This window comes from Microtus oregoni, unplaced genomic scaffold, assembly GCF_018167655.1.
Source record: "Microtus oregoni isolate MIOR12 unplaced genomic scaffold, Mior012 000012F_ref0000307, whole genome shotgun sequence".
In the NCBI taxonomy this organism is placed as follows: Eukaryota; Metazoa; Chordata; class Mammalia; order Rodentia; family Cricetidae; genus Microtus; species Microtus oregoni.
The window spans coordinates 10,660,393-10,683,651 of record NW_024543071.1 but is presented as its reverse complement, the minus strand read 5'-3'; the positions used below and the strand labels follow the sequence as shown (position 1 = coordinate 10,683,651).

At 40.4% G+C, this 23,259-nt stretch overlaps 1 protein-coding gene across 6 annotated transcripts in view; it reads right to left on the bottom strand.

Annotated features, from left to right (window-relative positions):
* Positions 1 to 23,259, bottom strand: part of Sorcs1 (sortilin related VPS10 domain containing receptor 1) — a 507,727-nt gene that overhangs the window by 147,451 nt on the left and 337,017 nt on the right. For all 6 annotated transcript variants that reach the window (XM_041661119.1, XM_041661120.1, XM_041661121.1 and 3 more), the window contains exon 5: positions 13,045 to 13,118. In XM_041661119.1, the coding sequence (XP_041517053.1) occupies positions 13,045 to 13,118 (74 nt within the window). The remainder of the gene's footprint in view (positions 1 to 13,044; positions 13,119 to 23,259) is intronic.

The following is a 23,259-nucleotide window of genomic DNA, read 5'->3' as shown; positions in this document are numbered from 1 at the left end:
GTCCACTAGGGCAAGAAAGGCCATGTTAACCACGGAACAAGAAGAAAATGACCTTTGCACTCTCCTTTCTTTCAATCTCTGTATAGGGATCATGAGCTTCAGATGAGTGGAGAGCACAGACAGAGTTCAAAGGCAGTGAAACCCGGGCATTTTTCTGCTGAAAATAGCCTAAGCTGTAGCGTTATGTCCCTGAGAGACCATAACTCTGATGCTGGGAAACAGTTATCTCCAAATAATGTTTTATTTGAACATATTAATAAGGAGAAAAATGAGCACACATGAATATGTGGTAATTTTTCAGTTATAATGCATATATGTCCTAGGTACTTATGTACGGACAGCAGAAAAATACACAAAATACAAGAGATGTAAGACTGAAAAGTAATATAATATCTGAGTGTCTTACTGTGACATATCCATGAATCTCCCTGTATACTTCTGGACCACTGGAGAAGGTGAGTTAGTGTGGAGTCTACTGCTCTGTGCTGAGGATGCCCAGGGATCCTTCAAACCTAGCACCAAGTAGCATGCAAGGCTGACTGAAGTGGAGTGATTGAAGACCTCCTGTGTGTTTGCGAATGTTCTAGGCTTTAGAGACTAGATAGTAAGTGAAATGAAAAAAAAAAATACCTGTACCTCTTGAAACTGTAATGATGAAAACAATAAAATCACACATACACATACATATGTGTGTATACTTATATACATATATAAACATATTTGTTTATATTTATCTAACATCACAGGTGGTAAGAACATTGCTGGAAGGCTGAATTGGAGATAAAATGTGGAAACCATGAGATTTAATTATATCATAAAAAAATCAGCCTCTTGTCATAAGCTATGGATCATAGCTGGTGTTTATATATTAAATATGAGAGTGATGTCAGATAGGGCAGCGAGGCCATGCCCTTGTCAGTGGCCTGTTCATCATCTGTCAACAATTTAGATGAGAATGCATGTTGTGTGCTTAAAAATCCATATATGATACAAATGGGACAAATCCTGAAGACCACAGAGGCAGTTGCAATTCTGAAAGCAATTCACTTGCCCGGCTAACAAATGATGCCATCAGATCAGAACCTAGGCTTTCTAATTTCTTCATGCCTCCATATATCAGGAGGAAAAAAAACACAATGTTAGTAGTAGTTTTTAATAATAAGTGGACTGGAGATATGGGTCAATGGTAGAGGGCTCGCCTAGCGTTGGAAGGCCCTCGGTTCAGTCTTCAGGGCTTGGAATAATGAGCTTGTGGGGAAAGTCCAGGAACTATGAGCAGCAGCACCACACTCACCGAAGGATCCCTTGACAACGGAAAGCAAGTTAGAGAGGAACAAGTCCAGGGTTCTCTGGAGCTGTAGTTGGGAGTGGCCTGATGCACGTGCTAGGAACTGAACTCAGATCCTCTGCAAGAGCAGTACATGCCCATTTCTCTGTCCCTGAAGTAATGTTTCTTTATTATAAGGCTATTCTTATACATAATTTTTTTTTCTTTCTGTAGAAAGCAGCACTGATACCAGTGTTCTTATTTATTCATGTTTAACATAGAAAAGGCCCAGATTCATGCTCTGTATTATTTTGAGCACAGTAATTGTGGAAATGGAAGCTTTACGTATGCAGAATTTGTTGAATGGGGTCCAGTGCTAATGTCTGAATTACATTCCCCCGTTCTAGGCTACAAAATTGCTCAGACGTGTATTTTCTCAGAGGAGGGACTTGGGTTAGTCTGTTTATTCTATAGGTTGGCAACTTAGAAACTATACAGGCATAAATATTCTAACAAAGTTTCCCCCTGTCACCATCGAGTCCTAAAGTTGCTCTGCTCGGCACATGATAATGGCTTTGTAATTCAATTATTGGTAATAGTAACGTTGTCTGGGATTTATCTACCTCAAATGTGGGTGCTCATGTAAAACTCTTTACCATAAATCTTATGAATGCAGGTTCTGCACACATCCTGGGGCATATCTTGCCATTCCTGTGAAGCTCTGACACTTGTCTCTAAATTATGGGATTGTTTTGCTTAGAGGTGTTGATGTCTTAAGTGCCAGGTCCAACAATAAACAACACTGGGACAGGTCCATTTCCTCTTGTTATTCTACTTAGAGGAAGATAGATCTTGATAGACAGCAGAATTCTGTTCTCATTTTAAAAGGCTCTTGGCATCCATTTCTCTAGCACTTTGTAGACGAGATCCCAGCAAGTCATAGGAGGTCAGACTGAATATCCTCTAAATTCTCCTTGAGTGCTGAGATTCTGATGTATAAGTGTGTCAGAGGTGGTCACCTGACCTATCCTAACAAATTAGCTACTGTTCAGTGCTGTATCTTCTCTACCCTACCCTCTTCGTCATACTGAGCAGGTACTAAAAGAGCCTCATCTAACCTTTGATAGAAAAAAAACAAACATCTAAATCTACCTCATCCCCAAATCTATTCTTCATGGCTACTCATCAAACAAACAGCAGTAAGAAGGCTATTTCATTCATGCCCCAAATATTTAATTTTTGTTTTATTTTGATATCTTTTAAGCCAGTAGGTGTCTCATGATGACCATAATGCTGAAGTGACAACATTACTTTACTGATTCACAAAACAATGGTATATATTTATTTACTTAAATTTCAGACTCAGTGGTAATGGAGGATACATGATACTTTCCAGGCATTGTTCAGTGTTCCAAGCGTTTCAACGTACTAGACTTTTAGTTAACCCCCACCTCTGTATGTGTGTTTGTGTGTGTGTGTGTGTGTGTGTGTGTGTGTGTGAGAGAGAGAGAGAGAGAGAGAGAGAGAGAGAGAGAGTTGTGTGCTTGAGTGTATATAAGAACATTTTCTGCTCTTCTGTACGGCCCCCCTGCTGTCTGATGTTTAAGTGCAAGGTCAAACTGGTTGACCTACACCTCAGCAGTTTGTTACAGGAAATAGAAGAAGTGTGATTCAAGAAATAAACATCCTCTAAAAGTAAATAATGTGAAATATGCCAGTGCCTCATCCTCCAGATACGTATACATGCTTTACATTGCATCAGGGGAAATCTCAGTCGGGTTGAAGCATTTTTTTTTAATAAGGAACACTTTCATTTAGCTTTATGCCATGCCTTTGTAAGCAGAATTCCAGAAAAGACATGGTGACTGCACAGCAGCACCCAAGACTGAGTGAATAACCATAATTATGTGCAAAACGATTGGGTCATCTTCGGAGCCTTGCAGTTGTAAGTGGGGTGTGTTCACTCTCATCACGCTAACTTCCTCTAAAGTCATTACAAATTAGCAAGCCAGCATTAGAACCATTCCCCTTCCTTCTTTGACTCTCATTCGTGGCAATGGTTGGCACCTCGACATCAGAGGAATTCTTAGTGGAAATCCTGAGTCGTGATTCAATCTCTGTTTTGCAAAGATAGAAGAAGGTGCTACTAGGGGCATAGGAAGTCATCATGATAAAGGGACAGGGATCAAGGATGACCATTAGTGAAGGAAGGCTGCAGGAGAAGGGATGAGTTCATACGGCACAAAGACACGCTGATTCTTATTTTCAAGGAAAACTTGCTAATCACAGGAAAAGATGAAAGTGCAAAGGAAGGTACAAGGAGCTTGGAAAACAGCACTCATGTGGAGGTCATTAACTTTCATAAGTGAGATGAAACACAAGCTCTTCAAGGATAATGAAAATGCTCTTATCTAGCTCTCCACGTGCAGGTGCAGTTAATGTCCCAGCACAGCTCCCGAGATGAGTCTCAGAACACCTTCCTGCCACTGTGCCATGCTATTCATGTACTGCCCCACCCCTGCTGGTGCTGGTCAGGTCACAAGGCAGGGCTCACACAGAGGAGAAGGGGTCAACGGTGATGAGAGGGGGAAGAAGTGAGAAAGTCAGAAGTCCAAAGAGGATGGTTTCTGATTGTTCTGACTTCTCAAGATACCGTGACAAGAAAGTATGAGGGTATATCATCACTGCTGTGTATATAGTGTACATATTTGCATGTTTGCATGTGTGTCAATTCTGCTGGAGTTAGAGTAGTGTGCGAGGTGGACGGAAACATGTGATGGGCAGAGTCTTGGCTGTTAATGAACTTATCTCTTAGCATGAGCTGGAAAGGAGGAAATAAAAAGAATATATTTGTGGACTATACTAAATACTGATTTATTTGCTGATAGCAACACTATGTTGTTTGTGGTTTGCAAAATAAATCTTGGCGAAGAAAACTGACATTTGGGTAAATTTCCTTGCTTCCCACAGATAGTGAATACTGAATCTGAGATTGAAATTGGGCATGTTTATCCTAAACTTAGGCTACTCTAACTAATAACCCAAATAGACCTTGACTGCACTTCATTCTAGGATGTATTCTATTTGTGGGAGGACAGAAATCACAGTTAAATTTGAAGAACTAAATAGAGCACGGTGAAGTTGTTAAGCATCAACATCCTCACCAACTATGGCAAGGTGCTTTGTATATAATCTTTGTATATACTTGGCAACTAAGGTTAGAGAAGAGAATCCTGGATAAGAATATGAGTCCATAAGAGTTCATATTCATAGAACACAGGCTGTAAGAGGTCTAAGGTTAAAAGCTTTTCTGGTCCATAGCATCATGGAGGCCATGTAGGTGTATTAAGGATAGGGTTGCAGCATGGGGCACAATGAGCATGTCCTCAGTCAGGCATACCTAGTTTTAAATTCCATCATCATTGCTTACTAATATGTATCATAACATAAAGTAATATCTACAAGACTTTGCTTTTCTGTTTACCTTTCTATTTATTCCTCATCTGAAATGATTGTGGAAATATATATGCATAACGAGGATCTCTTATGGATGCCTTTCCATTACCTTTGCCCCTTAAGTTACTAAAGGCCAGTAAGGCATTTCTGTCTCATGGCCATCCCTCACTTTCTGTTCATGCCACTCGCTCCAGATGATTCTACCCCTAGGTCTAAGTAAGGGCACCCACCTAATCAGGCCCATAAGATTTAGTTATAAGAGTCTGGCTCAACCAAGTTTTTTTTATAGGGAGACATAAGCTATCCAGAGGTACTTCAATGACTGAGCTTGTAACACAGTGGAGGGTAAGGCGGATAGGGAGAGTACATGACCTGATGTACTTAATAAGCCTGTTGATCTAGAGGAATATACAGTTAGACCCTCTGTTTTATTCCCATGAACAAATATCTGTTGTTTTATTATTTGTATAGGCTGTATTTTTTACTATATATTGAAAGTCTTGATGAATTTAAACAATTAATGCAAATACTTAATAAGCCTGAAACAGAGTCAACATACAACAAGTAGGATTTTGTTGCTTATTGGCAAAGACAGGCATAGTATGTCAGAAGCCTGAGCCACTGGACAAACAGTTTGTAATTAATACTAAGCCTCAGATTGGTTATTCAGGAACTGGCAAGTAGGAGTGAAACCTCCAGTTACAAATCCCAACAAACTACATTTTCATCCTGTTAAAATTTATCAGGCTGCTGACAGAAATGCATTTTCAAGGCATTTGGGTACTATGTCTCCAAGCCCATGTTGTTTTTCAATGTTAAATGCATGAACTTGGCTCTTACTAAACTATTAGACTAAAATGAAGAATATACAATTTTATAAATTTAACAGATTTTCAGTCTTCTTTTATTGGAGGATGAAGAATGGAAACACCATTTTAGTTTGAGGTTGATCTTTTGTACCACAAGAGCGATAAAGCAAGATAAATTCCAGTGTCAAGGCTTGTACATATCATGATTGCTCTGGTGGATAAGTTATACACCTTTACTTTTTCATTAAATTAGTGCATCTGTTGTTATCTCATAATGGTACCATGAAGATCAAAGATGGTGGTTTATTGTATGGCACTGCAGGAACTTAAATAGAAACCTGCTTATAGCATTGAGTGGCATTCAGATCCCTAACTGTATTTTGTTCTTAAAGAGAATCAATCCTTTCATTTTTAACAAAAAAGTTCAAAAATTTTTGTTTTCCTCTTTAAGAGTCGCATCTTCCTCAGGCTATAAATCATGTCATTTGACTGAAGCCCAGTTCAATTCCCAGGATAAATAACTTACCTTCATGTATATTATATTTTACCTTCTATATCTATAACCATAGCCAGACCATTGGCACTGATCTCTGAAAACAGGGAATATGCAGGGAAGGTGACGGGACTTCTAAACTGTTAGGCTGCAAGCCTGAAACTGGAAATGCACATTCCATATCCCAATGTAGAGAAGACCAATCTAAGACTAAATCTAATACTGGGAAAATACAGCCAACAAATATAAAGTCAACCATTATCAATGATATTGCTACTGCTAGTTGGTGGGCTCTGGACAAAATTCTCTGGAATACAGAAATGATGTTAAAGCTTGTACTCAAATCTTCGGTGTCCCTAAGGCTCTCTCTTAACCATCAACACAAGGAAAAGGATCATCACAATGAAATAAATGTCTCACTTAGGAGAGGACATACTCATGACTATCCTCAGTTACAGAAGAAAGACCAATCCACTAAAGGAAACACTCTACTTAGGCATGCTTTACATGAGATCTTAAGTTGCTCTGGAAGCGGTATGAAATCCAGGCAGGAAAGTTTCTATTTAGAGTAGTTATGGTGGGATTACCAGCAATCACTAGCTAAGACAAGAATAAGATGTTGCATCCCATAATTATTTACAATTGCCATTGATTGCTTCCAGGGGTGGTGTGACTATTGCCTCACAGATAATTCTGAAGAGAGCTTGATGATGTGGAAAACCTATGATTTCATCTTCATGTTTCCCACCCCTGCGGAAAATGCTATGTTATTACCCATGGTCATTTAATGATTCAATTTAACACTGGAAAAAACACCTGAGAACTAGTCACACTCCCCTAGTAGGCTGGAGAAGCAATAATTAAAGGACATTTCTTTTAATTAAAGCTAGCTGAAAACTCCTCAACAGTTTCTATGTAATTTGAAACAACGTGTTTCCAGGAGTGAGTGTAATAACACCTATTGCTTTGATTGACAGATTTTTTGCCAGACTCGAGAAGTGGCTCAATATCAAAAATACAGACCATGTGGGAGATTTTCACCAGTAGCTGAGGCACTATGCACATTACATGGTCTTGGGTTCTCTCTGTAAATGCTAGGCAGGCTGAGAGTCATGGAGGCCAAATACCACCTACATTTGGAGAGATGCAAAGGAAAACACTGTGACCAGAACATGTCTGAGTCATCATTACTTATCTGTCTAAGGTGTTAGGTTCCCAGCTCCAGGGTGAGCAGCAGAGGCAATAGTATCAATGGATTGAGTAGAATTGGGCTTTGGAGATTCCTATCCCTTTAAATATGGCCTTGTTATTTCCAAGCTATGAGACCTTGGTCCAATCAGTTAATTATCTGTGTCACAGATTTCTCAACTGTTAATGATAATAGTAAGTAGCTTCACTCAAAAGATTGTTTATGAGAATTGAATAGCTTTAACTTTAAATAGCCTTTCACACTACTAATGCTTGATAGGGAAAGATGTGTTCCCATGCTCACAATGGAAAAAAAAAATATGGTTCTATTTATTTTACTTAATGGACAGACAAGCTAGAATTCACAAACAATAGTGTGCAATGCTTTTGAAAGGTGATGATTTTGTGACATTGGGTGGGCACAGCTTTATAAATATACTTCTAAAATAGAATCCTTCCTTAAAGTATTAATAAAGAGGGACAGACTAGCATGAATGACATAGAGATATGGTCTGTCTTTCTTATAATAATGCTATATGAAAATACGATCTCATGTAAACTAGAAAATATGGTACATCAAGCGTCCGTTACCTAACCATACCTTCAGCTCTATACCTTTCTTTGTCTATCCTTTTAAGCAACACTTTTCCTTATTTCTTTTTTTTAAAGATGTATTTATTTATTTATTACGTATACAGTGTTCTGTCTATCTGTATGCTTGCAGACCAGAAGAAGGCACCAGATCTCATTACAGGTGGCTGTGAGCCACCATGTGGTTGCTGGGAATTGAACTCAGGACCTCTGGAAGAGCAGTCAGTGCTCTTAATCTCTGAGCCATCTCTCCAGCCCCCTCCTTATTTCTTTTGCTAAGGAAAAAACTAAATCAAAATTAAAAAATAAACCTCCTGTCTTGTCTTCTGTATTCTACTAAGTCACTTTAGTGCTCTAGTTCTTGTGAATATATCTGCAACCTGTGAGAAGCCGCATTTAGGGAAAGACTGGTTCTTCAGAACTTTCCCATTGGCATACATCATCATCATCATCTCTGTGACAAAATAGGAGGACAATATTTATTGCTGTTATTTATATGAACCTTTTCAATATACACAAAGCACATATACACAAACACAACAATGATAATGACAACAATCAAGAAGAGGACAGAAAGTGGTGGAGTAAAAGATGACTCTTCTTATTTTTTTTAAAAAGAAGAACACTATAAATAATTTTTAAATAAATACACAGAGATCACAGTGACTCATGAACATGGGACAAAATGAGTAAAATTGTTGATAAAGGGCTGAAAAGATGACCCATTAGATACAAGTTGCTCTACTAGAAGACACATTTGGATTCCCAGTATCCACATGGGTAATTCCATTTCACAGTATCTGATGATCTCTTCTGGCCTCTGCATGCACAACCTGCACATGATCACACACACACACACACACACACACACACACACACACACACACACACAGGCAAAGCACCTATACACGATGCACAGAAAATACAAATAAATAAATCTTTATACATGTTGACCACAGGAGGAGACTGCAGAAGACAGAGATAGAGAGCTGGATTTCCAGACCCAAGAGAGGTCAACTTGGTATTTGAAAGGGCATTCCCAGCAAGGCAAAGCATGAACAAGTTTCAATGCAATGAGTCAGTCAGAAATGACTTATTATGATAGAGAAATAAAGGCTGTTATCTGGGTGTGAGAATCTGTTCCAGGAAACAAGAGTGGCTCGTAGGCAAGCATGAAGACCTGCATTCATATTCTCAGAACCCATGTAACAAGCCATGAATGTTTGCAGCCTCAGTACTGTGTGTGTGTGTGTGTGTGTGTGTGTGTGTGTGTGTGTGTGTGTGTGTGTTGGTGGGGGTGGGGGGCAAAGATAGAAGAAGATCTGGGGCTTGCTTACTACCAGCTGAGCTCCAGGTCCAGTGAGACATTTTTCTCTCAAGAAAATAAGGCAGAGTGATAGAGCTGACGCACACTTGATGTCCTAGTGTATGGTCCTATACACAAACGTGGGCACACATCACAGAAACACAAAGCAAAGGGAGTAAGAAAGGAAAGAAGGAAAGGAAGAAAAATAAATCACCTCATTCCAAGTAGACATTTCTATATTACTTGTCTAAAACTTCTTCAGGGTCCCCCTCCTCCCCTCCCTTCTCCTTTTTGCCTCTCTCTCCTTCTCCCCTTTCTTTTGAGACCCAGTCTTACTCTGCAATCAGCTTCCTTAGTGCTGAGATTACAGACATGTATCATCTTACCCAGGTTGCATAATGCTGAGGATTGAACTCTGAACTTTGTGCATGCTAAGCAAGCACTACTTACTGGGCTAAATCCTCAGATCCTATGATGTAGGTGGGTCATCTGTCTATGTGTTACTTTCATTGGTTAATAAAGAAACTGCCTTGGCCTTTTAATAGGGCAGAAAATTAGGTGGGTGGAGTAGACAGAACAGAATGCTGGGAAGAAGGCAATGAGGCAGATGCCATGGAGCCAGCTGCCAGGTCAGACATGCTGAATCTTCCCGGTAAGCCTCCACCTCGTGGTGCTAAACACATTAATAGAAATGGGTTAATCAAGATGTGAGAGTTAGCCAGTAAGAGGCTAGAGCTAATAGGCCAAGCAGTGTTTAAATGAATTACAATTTGCATGTTGTTATTTCGGGTGAAAAGCAAGCTGTGCAGGAGCTGGGTGGGACAAAGAGCAGGCCTGCTCATGTCATCACTACAATCCTATACTGTTGGAGGGTTCCTGGCTGCTTAGTCCCAAAGTAATCAAGCAGAAACTGTATTAATTAAATCACTGCTTGACCCACTTGCTCTAGTTTCTTATTGGTTAACTCTTACATATTAATTTAACTCATCTCCATTAATCTGTGCATCACCACGAGGTCATGGCCTACCAGCAAAGTTCCAGCATCTGTCTCCAGTGGGGCTACATGGTTTCTCCCTAACTCCTCCTTCTTTCTCACAGAATTCAATTTAGTTTTCCCCATCTACCTCTATTCTCTGCACAGGTCCAAGACAATTTCTTTATTAAACAATGGTATTCACAGCATACATAGGGGAATCCCACATCACTATACCGTCTTTGCAAAAAAAAAAAAAAATTCTCAAGGGCTGCCTCTTGGTATTGGGTAGCCAATTAGGGGGCTCAACTCTGGGGAAGAGTCATTCTCCCTCACTACAAAATGACACTAAATGAACTCAGCAGGTTGTAGTTGTATATTTACTTATATAAAATTAATAAATGATAATTAATTTTAAAGGCCATGAATTTAAGTGGGAGTTGGGGGGTCATAGGAGGAGCTGGAGGGAAGAGAGGAGTAATGATAGAAATATACTATACATAAATGATTTTTTTTTTAAAAAGAAAAGAAGTTTCTCCAACACAGCTCTCTCTAGCTCTCAATTACCACAAGGACTTTAGGGAAGTATGTGGAAATATGAAGAGCAAGTGTCCTACATGTATTGGTCCAGTTTTTAGATGGTAGAGGCAGGAGAATTTTGAGTTCAAGGCCAAACACAGCTACATAAGAATTTTCAAGCCACCCTGGCTTTCATGAGACCTTGTCCAACTAAATAAGCAAAGAAACGTTAGCAAAGAAAAGGAAATAGGTAAACATTTGCTCATCTTTGAACTAAGTATAGGAGTGAAGGAAACAGAAAGGCAGTGGGCAGCTGAAATGAACCAGCCAGGTATCCCTGCATCACGTCATTCCAGAGTCTCACAAGAGGCAATGCATTTTAGACGTGACTTCATGATGGAGGTAGGTCATCTTTTTATCTGTTGTTTCATTGGTTAAGTAATAAAGAAACTGCTTGGACTCTGATAGCGTAGAATTTAGATAGTCATAGTAAACAGAACAGAATGCTGGGAGAAAGAAGCTGAGTTGATGAGTCGCCATGATTCTCCCACTCCAGACAGACGCAGGTTAAGATCTTTCCTGGTAAGCCAGCTCGTGGGCTTCACAGATTATTAGAAATGGATTAGATCAATATGTAAGACCTAGCCAATAAGAGTCTGGAACTAATGGGCTGGGAAGTGTTTAAAAGAATACAGTTTCCATGTAATTATTTTGGATAAAGTGAGCCGTGCAGGCGGCCACGTGCCAGGAACGTAGCCCGCTGCTCCTATTACAACAACTTCAAGATAATAAAGAGAGATAGTTCTCCAACTCCTGTTGCAGAGCTCATTGACTCCTAAACAACGCTTTTCTGGTGATTCTGGATTGCTAAAAGAAGGAATTCATAAACTATCCTGTGAGTTAGTTCTTTTTACTCTATGTAGAGAGGCAAAAGCCTGCAGGCAGGTAACCTACCTGTTCCACAGGCAGCTTAGGATAAACTAAGGTTTGCTCTTCTACCTCATGGCAGAAGTTTGGATACAGAATCTAACACTCACTAAATAAGATATCAAAATTACAACAGAATGTTCCAAACCTTGTTCTGTTTATAGATTTTGGATTGAGAATACAAAAGCTAAAATTAGCTATTGCCACTTGCTTGGTTTCCCAACTGAGCTACTTATTGCCATGGAGGAAACCACCTCTAGCAGAATTAGGAGCATGGTTAAGAAAGCTAAGATTATGATTTTCTTGGCTTCATTTCTGTTCTATATTGTCTCCCCCCTTCTCCTCCGACTCTGTTGTTTTTACATATGCATAACACTTTATAACATGCAGTTGGCTATTTATGCTTAATAGACATTGTTACTGATCTGTATGTGAATTCTTACTATAAACTTATTTGGATCTATTAAAAACATGAGGGTACATGCATAATTTTAGCACACTATTAAAGACATGACATAGGGAAGTATGTATAGCTAACACTCATACAAATGCAAATACCTATATCATATATATCTATATTTATGGACTGAATGTCTATGCTCTTCCCAATATGAAAATTAAAGTCCTAAACTGAAGTCGTATGAGCATTTGGAGTTGGAACATAACTCAGTTTAGATGAGGTCATGAGGGTGAGGTAACCATGGCTGAATTTGTGTTCTTATGATGAACAGAAGACAGACCAGGGCCCTTCTTTCTTCTACTACAAGAGGGCACAGCTGTATGCAGGTCATCTTCAGGCCGACACGCAGAAACATCAGCTGTTCATGTCACCAATCTAGACCATTCTGTCATAACAGTCTGAGCTGTAGAACCCTATGCCTGTATGTTTTTGACAATTCACAGAACGTAGCTGGAAAACTAAGTGAGAAAACAGGGCTGCTAGTCATTTCTCATAAGATAAAAATAATGAATATAAGACTTTAAATGAGAAAGGTGGACAAGATCTGCTATTACATCAATTAAGATCTATTTATTTATACTGTAGACCTTTATTTGAATATGTGATGTATGTGTACAAGATGCTTTAATCAATAACAATCACAGTGTCTTTTAAAAAATATCTCAAAGGGTCATCTAAACGAGTAGTCTTCAATCTGTGCGACAATTCCTTTGGAAAACCTTTATCTCCAAAAATATTTACGTTTACTCTTCATAACAGTAGCAAACTTGCAGTTGTGACATAGCAACAAAAATAATTTATTGATTGGAACTCACCAAAACATGACAGACTGTATTAACGGTCACAGTATTAGGAAGGTTGAAACCACTAAATATCAAAGCAATACTTAGAAAGTACCAGCAGTTCACCAATATTAATGATCCATCAAGGGCTTATAAAAAAAATGGTGACACAATGTTTAACAGTGTCTGAAGATGCTATTTTTCCCAGGGTCTCATCCTCTGCTCAGAGAGGTGACGATACCTTAGTAGGCCAGAAAATGGAGTCACACTTACCAGTAGAACCTATTTGGAACCACGGATTCCTGGATAAGCTGCCATCTTCTGCCAAATTCAGCAGAGCTGTACAACTGGAGAGAGAGAAGAAAGAGATCAGCATTGTTGGCCCTGGTTCTTCTCCTTGGATTCATCAGTAGCAACACCTGGGATTTCCAGGTGAGGGCATCACCTCTGTTTTCCAAGTCAGTTATGCAGGTCAGATATCAACATCTCACATTATTACTTGAGGGGAGTGGGGCTAAGGGATCACATAATGTGTTGTGAATCATTTACTCAGTAAATAGTGACACAAATTGGGATTTGTACTGTGCTCTGCCTGTTCACAATGCCTGCTGCCCCCCTGACAGCACTCGCAACATGTAATGAATAATATCCAGGGTAACATCAATACTTAGTTTCTGAAGATCCTACTAGGATACCTGATCCTAATGGAAACTGAGGTTCTTGAAACAACTAAAGATGGAGGAATGCAGAGGGTACTTCTAGAAGTTTGGAGAAACAAGTAGGGTCTAAAGAAATAACAGAACTCAAACTGATAAGAACCACATTACTTACAAAGGGGCAGTGGGGAGTCAATGTTGTAAGCTAGGTAGGGCCAACATAAGAATCAACGTGGTCTATCTCTATGTGTTTGGCTGCAGAATATAAATTCAAGGCGAACATACTCGATCCCAGAGGCAATGAGCTAATACTGGTCTTGATTTCTTTTTTCCCTTTTATTAAATCTTTTCTCATACAATATATACTGACTAGTTTCCCCTGCCTCTACTCCTCCTAATTCCTCCCTACCACTAGATCTCTCCTCTTTCTGTCTCTCATTAGAAAAGAACAGACTTCTAAGAGATAGCAACCAAATGAAATAAAATAAAATATAAGAAGATAAGGGAAAACCTATCATAGAGAAGTTAGATGTGGTATCCCAACTTTGGAAGACTTCAAAGAGCAAGCACTTCAGGTGTCCCATAAAATACTAAACAGAAAGCTATAACATATGTAGAGGACCTAGTGCAGATCCACTCAGGCACTGATCTTTCTGCTTCAGACTCTGTGAGCTCATATGTGCCTTGCTCAGTTGAGTCAGGAGGCCTTGTTATCCTGATGTCCTTTATCCCCTCTGTCTCTTACACTCTTTTTACCTCCTCCTCATTAGGGCTCCCTGAGCTCTAAGGGGAGCAATTTGATGAAAACTTCCCATTTAGATTCCCTCGCACTGCTGTCTAACTGTCAGTCTCTGCATCTGTTCCCATCTGCTGCAGGAAGAAGCTTCTCTGATGATGACTGGATAAGGCACTGATCTATGAGTGTAGCACAATATCAGAAGTACCTGGTTTTACCCCAGGTCTCCAGGCTATGCACTCTGGTTCTTCTTACCCTATCAGTGTCAGATATGAATTCCTTCTTGTGGAGTGGGCCTTAAGTCAAAATAGACATTGATTGGCACTCCCTCAAGTTCTGCTAGTCTTTGAAAGAGCAAATAAAGGAAACTCGGTTATAAAACCCTAAGCCGCACAGACCAAGCTCTTACTAAAACTCAAGTTTTCTCCGTACATTATCTCATTCACCCCTTGTCACTCCAGCCCTGCGAAGAATAAAGTTATTATGACCATTTTATAGATGGTTACCCAGGTGGTAACATTTCACATGGCCAGACTCTCCACACATCCCATGCCACAAATGTCTTTTATTTCTCTCTCTTATGGCGTGTACTTCATTTCCACTTCTCATTTCCGCTCTGACGATCTCTATGTCAGCCCAGGACCCTGTGTACCCAAGTGTCCTCTTATGGAAGATTGAAGAATATTTTTTTCTCTAGGTACCTGCTGTCCAGAGTGGTCAACCACTGATTAGAAAAGCAACATGTGGCATTTTTCTTTTCTGGCTTGTGCCTGGTATATGCTACACCTGACCCTCAACATCTTATCTCTGCATTTGCCATCTCCCACACTGAGTGGATGGTGAGTCATTGTACTGAATAGAGGCATTACCTGCCTCCTCTTCTCTTTCCAGCCACACAAACTGTACAACAATAACAAAAGGTCAAATGAATCACCAAGTGACTCACAAAAGCTGTTGATGCACCAAGCATGCCCAAAGAACACCTTACTTCAATTAAGTATTTACTGGCCCTTGGAAGGACCTGCTTATTTGGCCAAAACACATCCTATAATCCAGAAAGGATGAGATGCCCAGCTATTAAAGCAAGTCACTCATTGGCTCCACTGTATAGTATTTGATCCACCAACAAAGGAGACTATGACATTTTGTCTCAGTCTTCTTTTGTAACTATACTTTTACCATTCCTTGACAAAGTTGGAATGTTGAGTGTTCCTAATAGGCTCACATGTAAATGGTAGGGACCCTCAGTAACACCAGTGGGAGACAGTGGAATCTTTGTATGGGAGCATTGTAGGGAGACCATTAATCAGTGGTTGCATATCCTAAATGTCACTGTGACACCATAGGGTCTTCTTTCTCTTTTGTGATGTCAGTCCATAAAGTTAACAGGGGTGCTCAGCTTCCCATGATATGTTGAATCACAGCTGGCTGAAATTTATGAGTCTAAGAATTCTTTCTCTTAATAAACTGATTAACTCTGATATTTTAATATGATTGTGAGCAATGTTTTCAGCCAAGCAAGGCAGAAAATAGGGTTCTTAGAAGTGCTTCATGCTACATACACACAGACACAACACATACACACACTCTTCTGTGTATGGTTGTGCAAAAGTTTGTGTGTGTGATTGATGATAGGCATGCATGTGCCACAGTGCTTCCATGAAGGTCAGAGGGCAGCTTTGAGTATCAGTCCTTTCCTTTGACCTTCTTTCAAATGAGGTCCCTTGTTCACACTTTCCATGTCAAGGTACCTGGGCTGAATGCTGTGGTGGATTCTCTTTTCAGCTCTTCAGCTCTCCATTGGAAGGCTAGGATTTTACAGGTCTGTGGTACGGAGCCTAACTTTGTGTGCGATCTATATATCCGAACTCAAGTCTTCATGCTTGGATGGCAAATGGTTTTCACATTAAGTCATCACCCGTGCTAGATCCATTTTCAGAATGCCAAAGCAAGATAGAACCACAGCTTCCTTCACAGAAGCAAGGAAGGAAAGGACAACTTACTCTTTCTAGACACTGAACCCAAAGAGCCTGGGAAAGCACAGCTCAATTCTTATTCCAATCGTGCCTAAAGAGAACTTGGCTCTTTGAAAAATTGTTGGGTGCTGCCATCTGTGTTTGCTCTTTGTCTCCACCTTTCAAACTTCACCCACTCAACCTGGACTCAGCCTATGGAACAATCAGTTATTTCTCCTGATGTAGGTATGTGTTGGCAAATGGCTGTTTTGTTATCTGTGAGCATTTAAAGAGCCCACAAACATCAAGCATACACAGCAATCCAATCAACGAAGTCTGTCTTATGCAGCTCAGCAGCATCCTTCATTGTTCTGTTTTGGGAAGCCACCCATAAGATTATAAACTGATTGGCCCATTAGCTCAGGCTTCTTGTAAACTCTTGTAGTTTATATTAACCCATTGTTTTTATCTATGTTAGCCACATGGCTCAGCACCTTTTTCAGTGGGGTAGGTCACATTCTATTTCTTCGGTGGTCTGGGCAGGAGTGTGGAAAGGGCTTCCTGATTCCCAGAATACTCCTGTTCTCATCGCCCCACCTCTACTTTCTGTCTGGTTTACCCACCTATACTTCCTGCCTGGCCAATCAGCATTTATTTAAAACATGATTGACAGAATACAGACAATTCTCCTGCACCACTCCCCCCCTTTTTTTTAAACAAAGGAAAATATCCATTGTCCATTTTTCTAGGAATGTGGGCATAGTACTCCAGGTTACTTCCAGCTGGTTGGGGGCACTGTTAATCTTATGGGGACCTAAAGAAAATTTAGAGTTATGATCAAGTCCTCACTGGAGTATCCTGTAAGGCTTGATCTTCTCAGGCAGTAGTCTTGAATCTGTTCTGGATGTAGAATTCAGACATATGGGTCATCTGTTCCTACCAGAGATTTCTCAGGTGGCCTTCCTTGACAAAACCTGATTTTTCTTAACTCATAATGAATCCACAGTCTCTTATTTCCTGTGGGAACAAAAGCATAATCTCTTCTCCAAAGTAACGTATCTTTTGACTGCAATTTTGAAGTCAAGGTATTTTTAAAATACCTATCTTGGATCAATTCAGCAGCATTCATAAGCAAATATCTTTTGGCAGCTGTTGCTCCTTCCTCAGATTTCAAACAACTTAAAGAAAGCCTAATACCATACAGTATGCAGATTCTCTGTGTATTTTCTATCTTTACATGGGTCTATTTCTTTTATTTTTAATTTTTGACTTTTTGAGACAGGGTTTCTGTATATCTTTGTCCTGGAACTCACTCTGTAGACCAGCCTGTCCTTGAACTCACAGAAATCTGTTTGTCTCTACCTTCCAGGCATTGGGACTAAAGGTGTGTGCTACTACACCTTAAAGTCACAGAGGTCAATCTACCTCTGCCTCCCAAGTGTTGGGATTAAAGGTGTGTATCACCATACCCAACTACTCTCTCTCTTTTTTTTATCTTAAGAACTTTAACCTTTAGCCTGCATATAATTTCAACATACATAAACCATTAGTTTTTTATCTTTGAATCTCTTGTTACTGTTTATCTCTCTTTTTCTGACCACCTGAGTCTTTAATTTACCAAACAATATGGATAGGATTAAAGTCGTGGCTTTGAAGGCTGGATCCAGCCCATTTCTTAGCTTTATGAGATACAATATATCAGTATTTAACTGTTTCAGTATTTTTCCTTGACCTTTCAGTAGCTTTATAACAGTGAAAAGTGGAATTCCTACCTAAATAAAATCACATTTAAATATCTGGGAATGTTCTCCAACTTCTTAAAGAGACAAAAATATTTTCAAAGGTCACCTATCCCACATTTCTGCTTTCACAGGTACCTAGAACTTAGATAGTCAAGGTATAAGTACTGATGTTTTATAGTGATGTCCCCTTATCAGAATATTCATAATAAAAAGCTCATGTTTCAGTGCATGCACAATGGTAATTCATATAGGGGAATATGTTTTGGTTCCATAGATATACAGCTCAAGGTCAGTATCCTCAAAGAAAAATCTCTAACTATCAACACATCTGGAAGTCCTAAGGATTTACATGTGGGTCCTTGCAAGTTTATGCCTAGACAAGGTTGATATATATATATATATATATATATATATATATATATATATATACTGTGAATATTCTTCAAACATTTTCTCCCTGGGAAGTTAATTGTCCAGCATGGTGTTACAGCAAGAAAGGATAAAAACAACAACTCTCAGCCATTCATGTTAATATATTAATTAAACCTGCTGTGTCTGACAGCAAAGTCCTGAGCAAAGAGACGAGCCCTGACTCAGGCTCCACTGAAGTGCAATGGCTTTTCCTGAAGAAGAAGAAGGCAGTGCACCTTAATAAAATTCATAGTGTTGGCAACACCTAAATAAGATTTATTTCCCTCCCAGCCTGTCTCCAGCTCCAAGGTTTCTTTGAGTGTCAGAACACAGAACTGAGAAGTGTCATTACTATTTGTCACACGCAAGAAAACGGCAGCTGCTTTCTCCAACAATGCCAAGCTTCTAGGAAAGAGAGGGAGGGGAAGAAAAAGGAAGAACATTTGAGCTACTTTTAGGAGCTACTCACCTTCTGCCCTGCACTCTGAAATAATGTTTATGTAGTCTTTGATTTTATTCTACTAACATTGTTTGAAATAAAATCTGGGGAAAATGGAAAGAGCAGAAATGCCTAATTGGCAGAGGGGAGAGAGTCTGATTAACTAAGAATGTGAGGCAGAAAACCTTTCTTTACTAAAATCACTGTACAGTAGCTGAGATTACTTCCCTGCTTTAGCAAACACAACATAATGATCAAAAGCCCATCATTCCTCCATGTTCAAGGTTTATTGTTACCTGTTCTGGGGCTGTCAACACTTCTCTTTCCTGCCACAACTCTCTTCTAGGGTTTACAATGGGCAGAATTCTCACATTGGCTTGTTTTCATGTCTGCTTTTGTCTGTTGTGGGAATGGTGATGATAAAAACGCAAGGCAGCAGGACCAAGGGGTAGTTTTTTTGTGATCTCTAGCCAACTCTCAGGTGTCAATGAAGTCATCGCTTGCAAGCCCCAGGAGCTGTGAGTTGGATGATGGACCAATATGATAGAGAAGACTGCGGCAGAAGGACATAAGAGTGTGCCCATGAGAAGGGATGAGCTGCACTGGCTTTGCAATAACTTCCTATGATACCCAAAAATATGGCCAGAGAAGATGATAAGGCAGCCACTTTCTAAAGTCCTTTCTCCTTTTACACATTGGTTCAATCAAAATTGAGGGATTCCTCTCATTTGATAGGAGGGAAATTCAGCTTTCTTGCACAAATGTTTGCAGCTCCCACTGTCCTGGAATGTCTTTCAGTATTCCAAAATCAGATGAGGCTATCTTCCCTTTAAGAGAATAGACAGGTGCACACTCACTTTGCCACTAGGAAAGTGATGGGAGGAGGCCACTTCCCTAGATATTGGTGCAGAGATAATCACAGGGAAGCCAAGAGTTGTGATAACATAATTTAAGACTTTGGCTGATGGTGTTTAGATGCCTTTCTCCAGAAGCCTCTTAAACCGACTTCCACAGTCAGCCAACAGTTTCCTGGGCTTCTCCCACACAGCTCTTCAAGGGGCTTAAGCTGGTGGCATGCTTCCTGCAGTGGGCTCCTTTCAGGGACTCATGATTACTTACTTCTCTTTTGTGCTGTGCCCTTGACGTTTTGGAGGCAGGGGGCCTGTAAATTGCACTTCTTGAGAAGGCTAAAAGCTAAGCCTGCCAGTTCTATTTATTTTGCCTCATCCAAAAACTTCCCTGGGGATGGCCTTGGGACAAAGCACTCATCCACCTCTTGGCTCTCCAATTCTTGCTGTTCTTCAGCAAGAAGGAGATGGCACCTCAAGGGCTTAAAATAAATTCTTGATGCCAGACTGGAGGTGTTGCAAATAACAAGCTCCCTTTTCCTACCATATTTAACAAGAGCGAAAGGAGTCCATCTATAGAAACAGGTTTCAGAGGTAAGTAATAACGCTATGGTTTTCCATGGTGCCAAAAGTTTCTGAACTCCACATAGGAGGAGACTAAAGCCCACAGTGCATAAATTCCATCCACAAAGCATCACTTAGACTGGGGAAACATAACCTTATCTGGGTGGTACTACATATCTCCAGGGACAGAACCTCAACTGCCACTCCAAAACCCTTCACAATCCTACCTAAGCAGATGTTTCCCAAAATAGACTATATTTTCTGGGTCACCACAAACTATGTATTATATATTTGTTCAGAGTGCTAGGGTACCTTATTTAAAAAGGAAAAAATTCATTTATAAAGTCCTTAAATGTGGACTCCGGAGGGTGATTAATGTTGCTAAACATTGAGGATATTAGGGGAAGGGGGAACTTCAGGAGAATGGGTCATGGTAGAAAAATAAAAAGAGCAGCAAAATTAAGAATAATATTTGTGTTCTTTGGTCGTCATCAAGAGGTCTGTTATTACCATTTGCACAAATTAGAATGAGACGGAACTGATGGAGTCTGACATGCAGATCCCAACATTTAACAACTTATGGGGAGCTAATGGTGAATGGATCCAAGTACCAGCAAGATAGAGGGCTGGAGCACCGAGGACGAGCAGGCAGGAGGTTTTGATGAAGAGTGACTGGAAATGATGGCACATGCTGCAGGCTCCATCAATCTCCCCTGTGGCAGGATTTATCAAACCTGTCACTGGTTATTCCTGGGCTGTCGCTGACATCTGTCAAAGCCCCCTTCCTTGGAATTGACACTCTGAGGACCAGGGATTAGACATGGGAAAATAGGGTTACCAAGGAAGGAAAGGTCAATGTGTGGCCATAAGTTATTTTGATTTGGAGATATTTGCTATGCACTGAGATATAAAAGTAATTTAAACATACACAGAGAGAGAAGAGACAGACAGACCAACAGATAGAGACAGAGAAATAGAATTTGTGCAACAAGGTTCTTAAAGACAAGTAAGCATTACATAGGATAGCAAAGAACTGACTTAAAAGTTACAAACATATTTCTTCTGTTTCCATGAATCAACTCTAAGCCAATAAGAAGGATGGTGCTGTCTATTCAAGTATTAATACCAATGAACTGCTTTGAAATTTCCATTTATCTTTCTTCCTTTGGTCAATTTCTTTTTTTTTTTTTTAATTTTTTTTTTTTATTGAGAAAAGGAGAAAAAGAAAAAACAAGTTTCCTCCTCCTCCCAGCCTCCCATTTCCCTCCCACCCCTCCCACCCTTCTCCCCCTCCTCCCACCCTTCACCCCCGCCCCCCACTCCTCTCCCCCTCCCTCTCCAGTCCAAAGAGCAGTCAGGGTTCCCTGCCCTGTGGTAAGTCCTAGGTCCTCTCCCTTCCGTCCATTTCTAGGAAGGTGAACATCCAAACTGGCTAGGCTCCCACAAAGCCAGCACATTACATAGGTTCAAAACCCCGTGCTTCTCATCAGCACTCATTGTTCGCCATGATCAGAGAGTCCAGTTTTTTCCCATGCTTTTTCAGTCACAGTCCAGCTGGCCTTGGTGAGCTCCCAATAGATCAGCTCCACTGTCTCAGTGGGTGGGTGCACCCCTCGTGGTCCCGACTTCTTTGCTCATGTTCTCCCTCCTTCTGCTCCTCATTGGGACCTTGGGAGCTCAGTCCAGTGCTCCCGTGTGGGTCTCTGTCTCTATCTCCATCCATCACCAGATGAAGGTTCTATGATGATATGCAAGATATTCGTCAGTATTGCTATAGGATAGGGTCATTTCAGGTTCCCTATTCTCAACTGCCCAAGGAACTAACTGGGGACCTCGGCTTGGGCATCTGGGAGCCACTCTAGGTTCAAGTCTCTTGCCAACCCTAAGGTGGCTCCCTTAAGTAAGAATTGTGCTTTCATGTTCCCTTAAACAACCTTCCTTTATCCCAATCCTCCTTTTTCCCCAAGTTCCCCCCCATTCTCCCCTTCTCCCTTTTCTCTCCCCATCTCCCCTTACCCCCATCCCACCCCACCCCCAAGATCTGAATTTTCTCCCTGGCAATTGTGTCTACTTCCCATAGCCAAGAGGACAACTATATGTTTTTCCTTTGGTTCACCTACTTACTTAGCTTCTTTGGGATCACCAATTGTAGACTCCGTGACCCTTGTTTATGGCTAGAAACTAATTATGAGTGAGTACATCCCATATTCATCTTTTTGGGTCTGGGTTACCTCACTCAGGACAGTGTTTTCTATTTCCATCCATTTGCATGCAAAATTTGAGAAGTCATTGTTTTTTACCGCAGCATAGTACCCTAATGTGTAGATATTCCACACTTCCTTCATCCATTCTTCCATTGAAGGGCATCTAGGTTGTTTCCATGTTCTGGCTATTACAAATAATACTGCTATGAACATAGTTGAACAAATGCTCTTGTCATATGATAGGGCATCTCTTGGGTATATTCTCAGGAGTGGTATTGCTGGGTCCAGGGGTAGGTTGATCCCGAATTTCCTGAAAAACCGAAACACCGATTTCCAAAGTGGTTGCACAAGTTTCCATTCCCACCAGCAATGGATGAGGGTACCCCTTCCTCCACAGCCTCTCCAGCAAAGGCTATCATTGGAGTTTTTTATTTTAGCCATTCTGACAGGTGTAAGATGATATCTCAAAGTTGTTTTGATTTGCATTTCCCTGATCGCTAAGGAGGTTGAGCATGACCTTAAGTGTCTTTTGGCCATTTGAACTTCCTCTGCTGAGAATTCTCAGTTCAGTTCAGTGCCCCATTTTTTAATTGGGTTAATTAGCATTTTAAAGTCTAGTTTCCTGAGTTCTCTATATATTTTGGAGATCAGACCTTTGTCTGTTGCGGGGTTGGTGAAGATCTTCTCCCAGTCAGTAGGTTGCCTTTTTGTCTTGGTGACAGTGTCCTTTGCTTTACAGAAGCTTGTCAGTTTTAGTAGGTCCCATTTATTCAATGTTGCCCTTAATGTCTGTGCTGTTGGGGTTACACATAGGAAGCGATCTCCTGTGCCCATCTGCTGTAGGGTACTTCTCACTTTCTCTTCTATCAGGTTCAATGTGTTCTGACTGATAGTGAGGTCTTTAATCCATTTGGACTTGAGTTTTGTGCATGG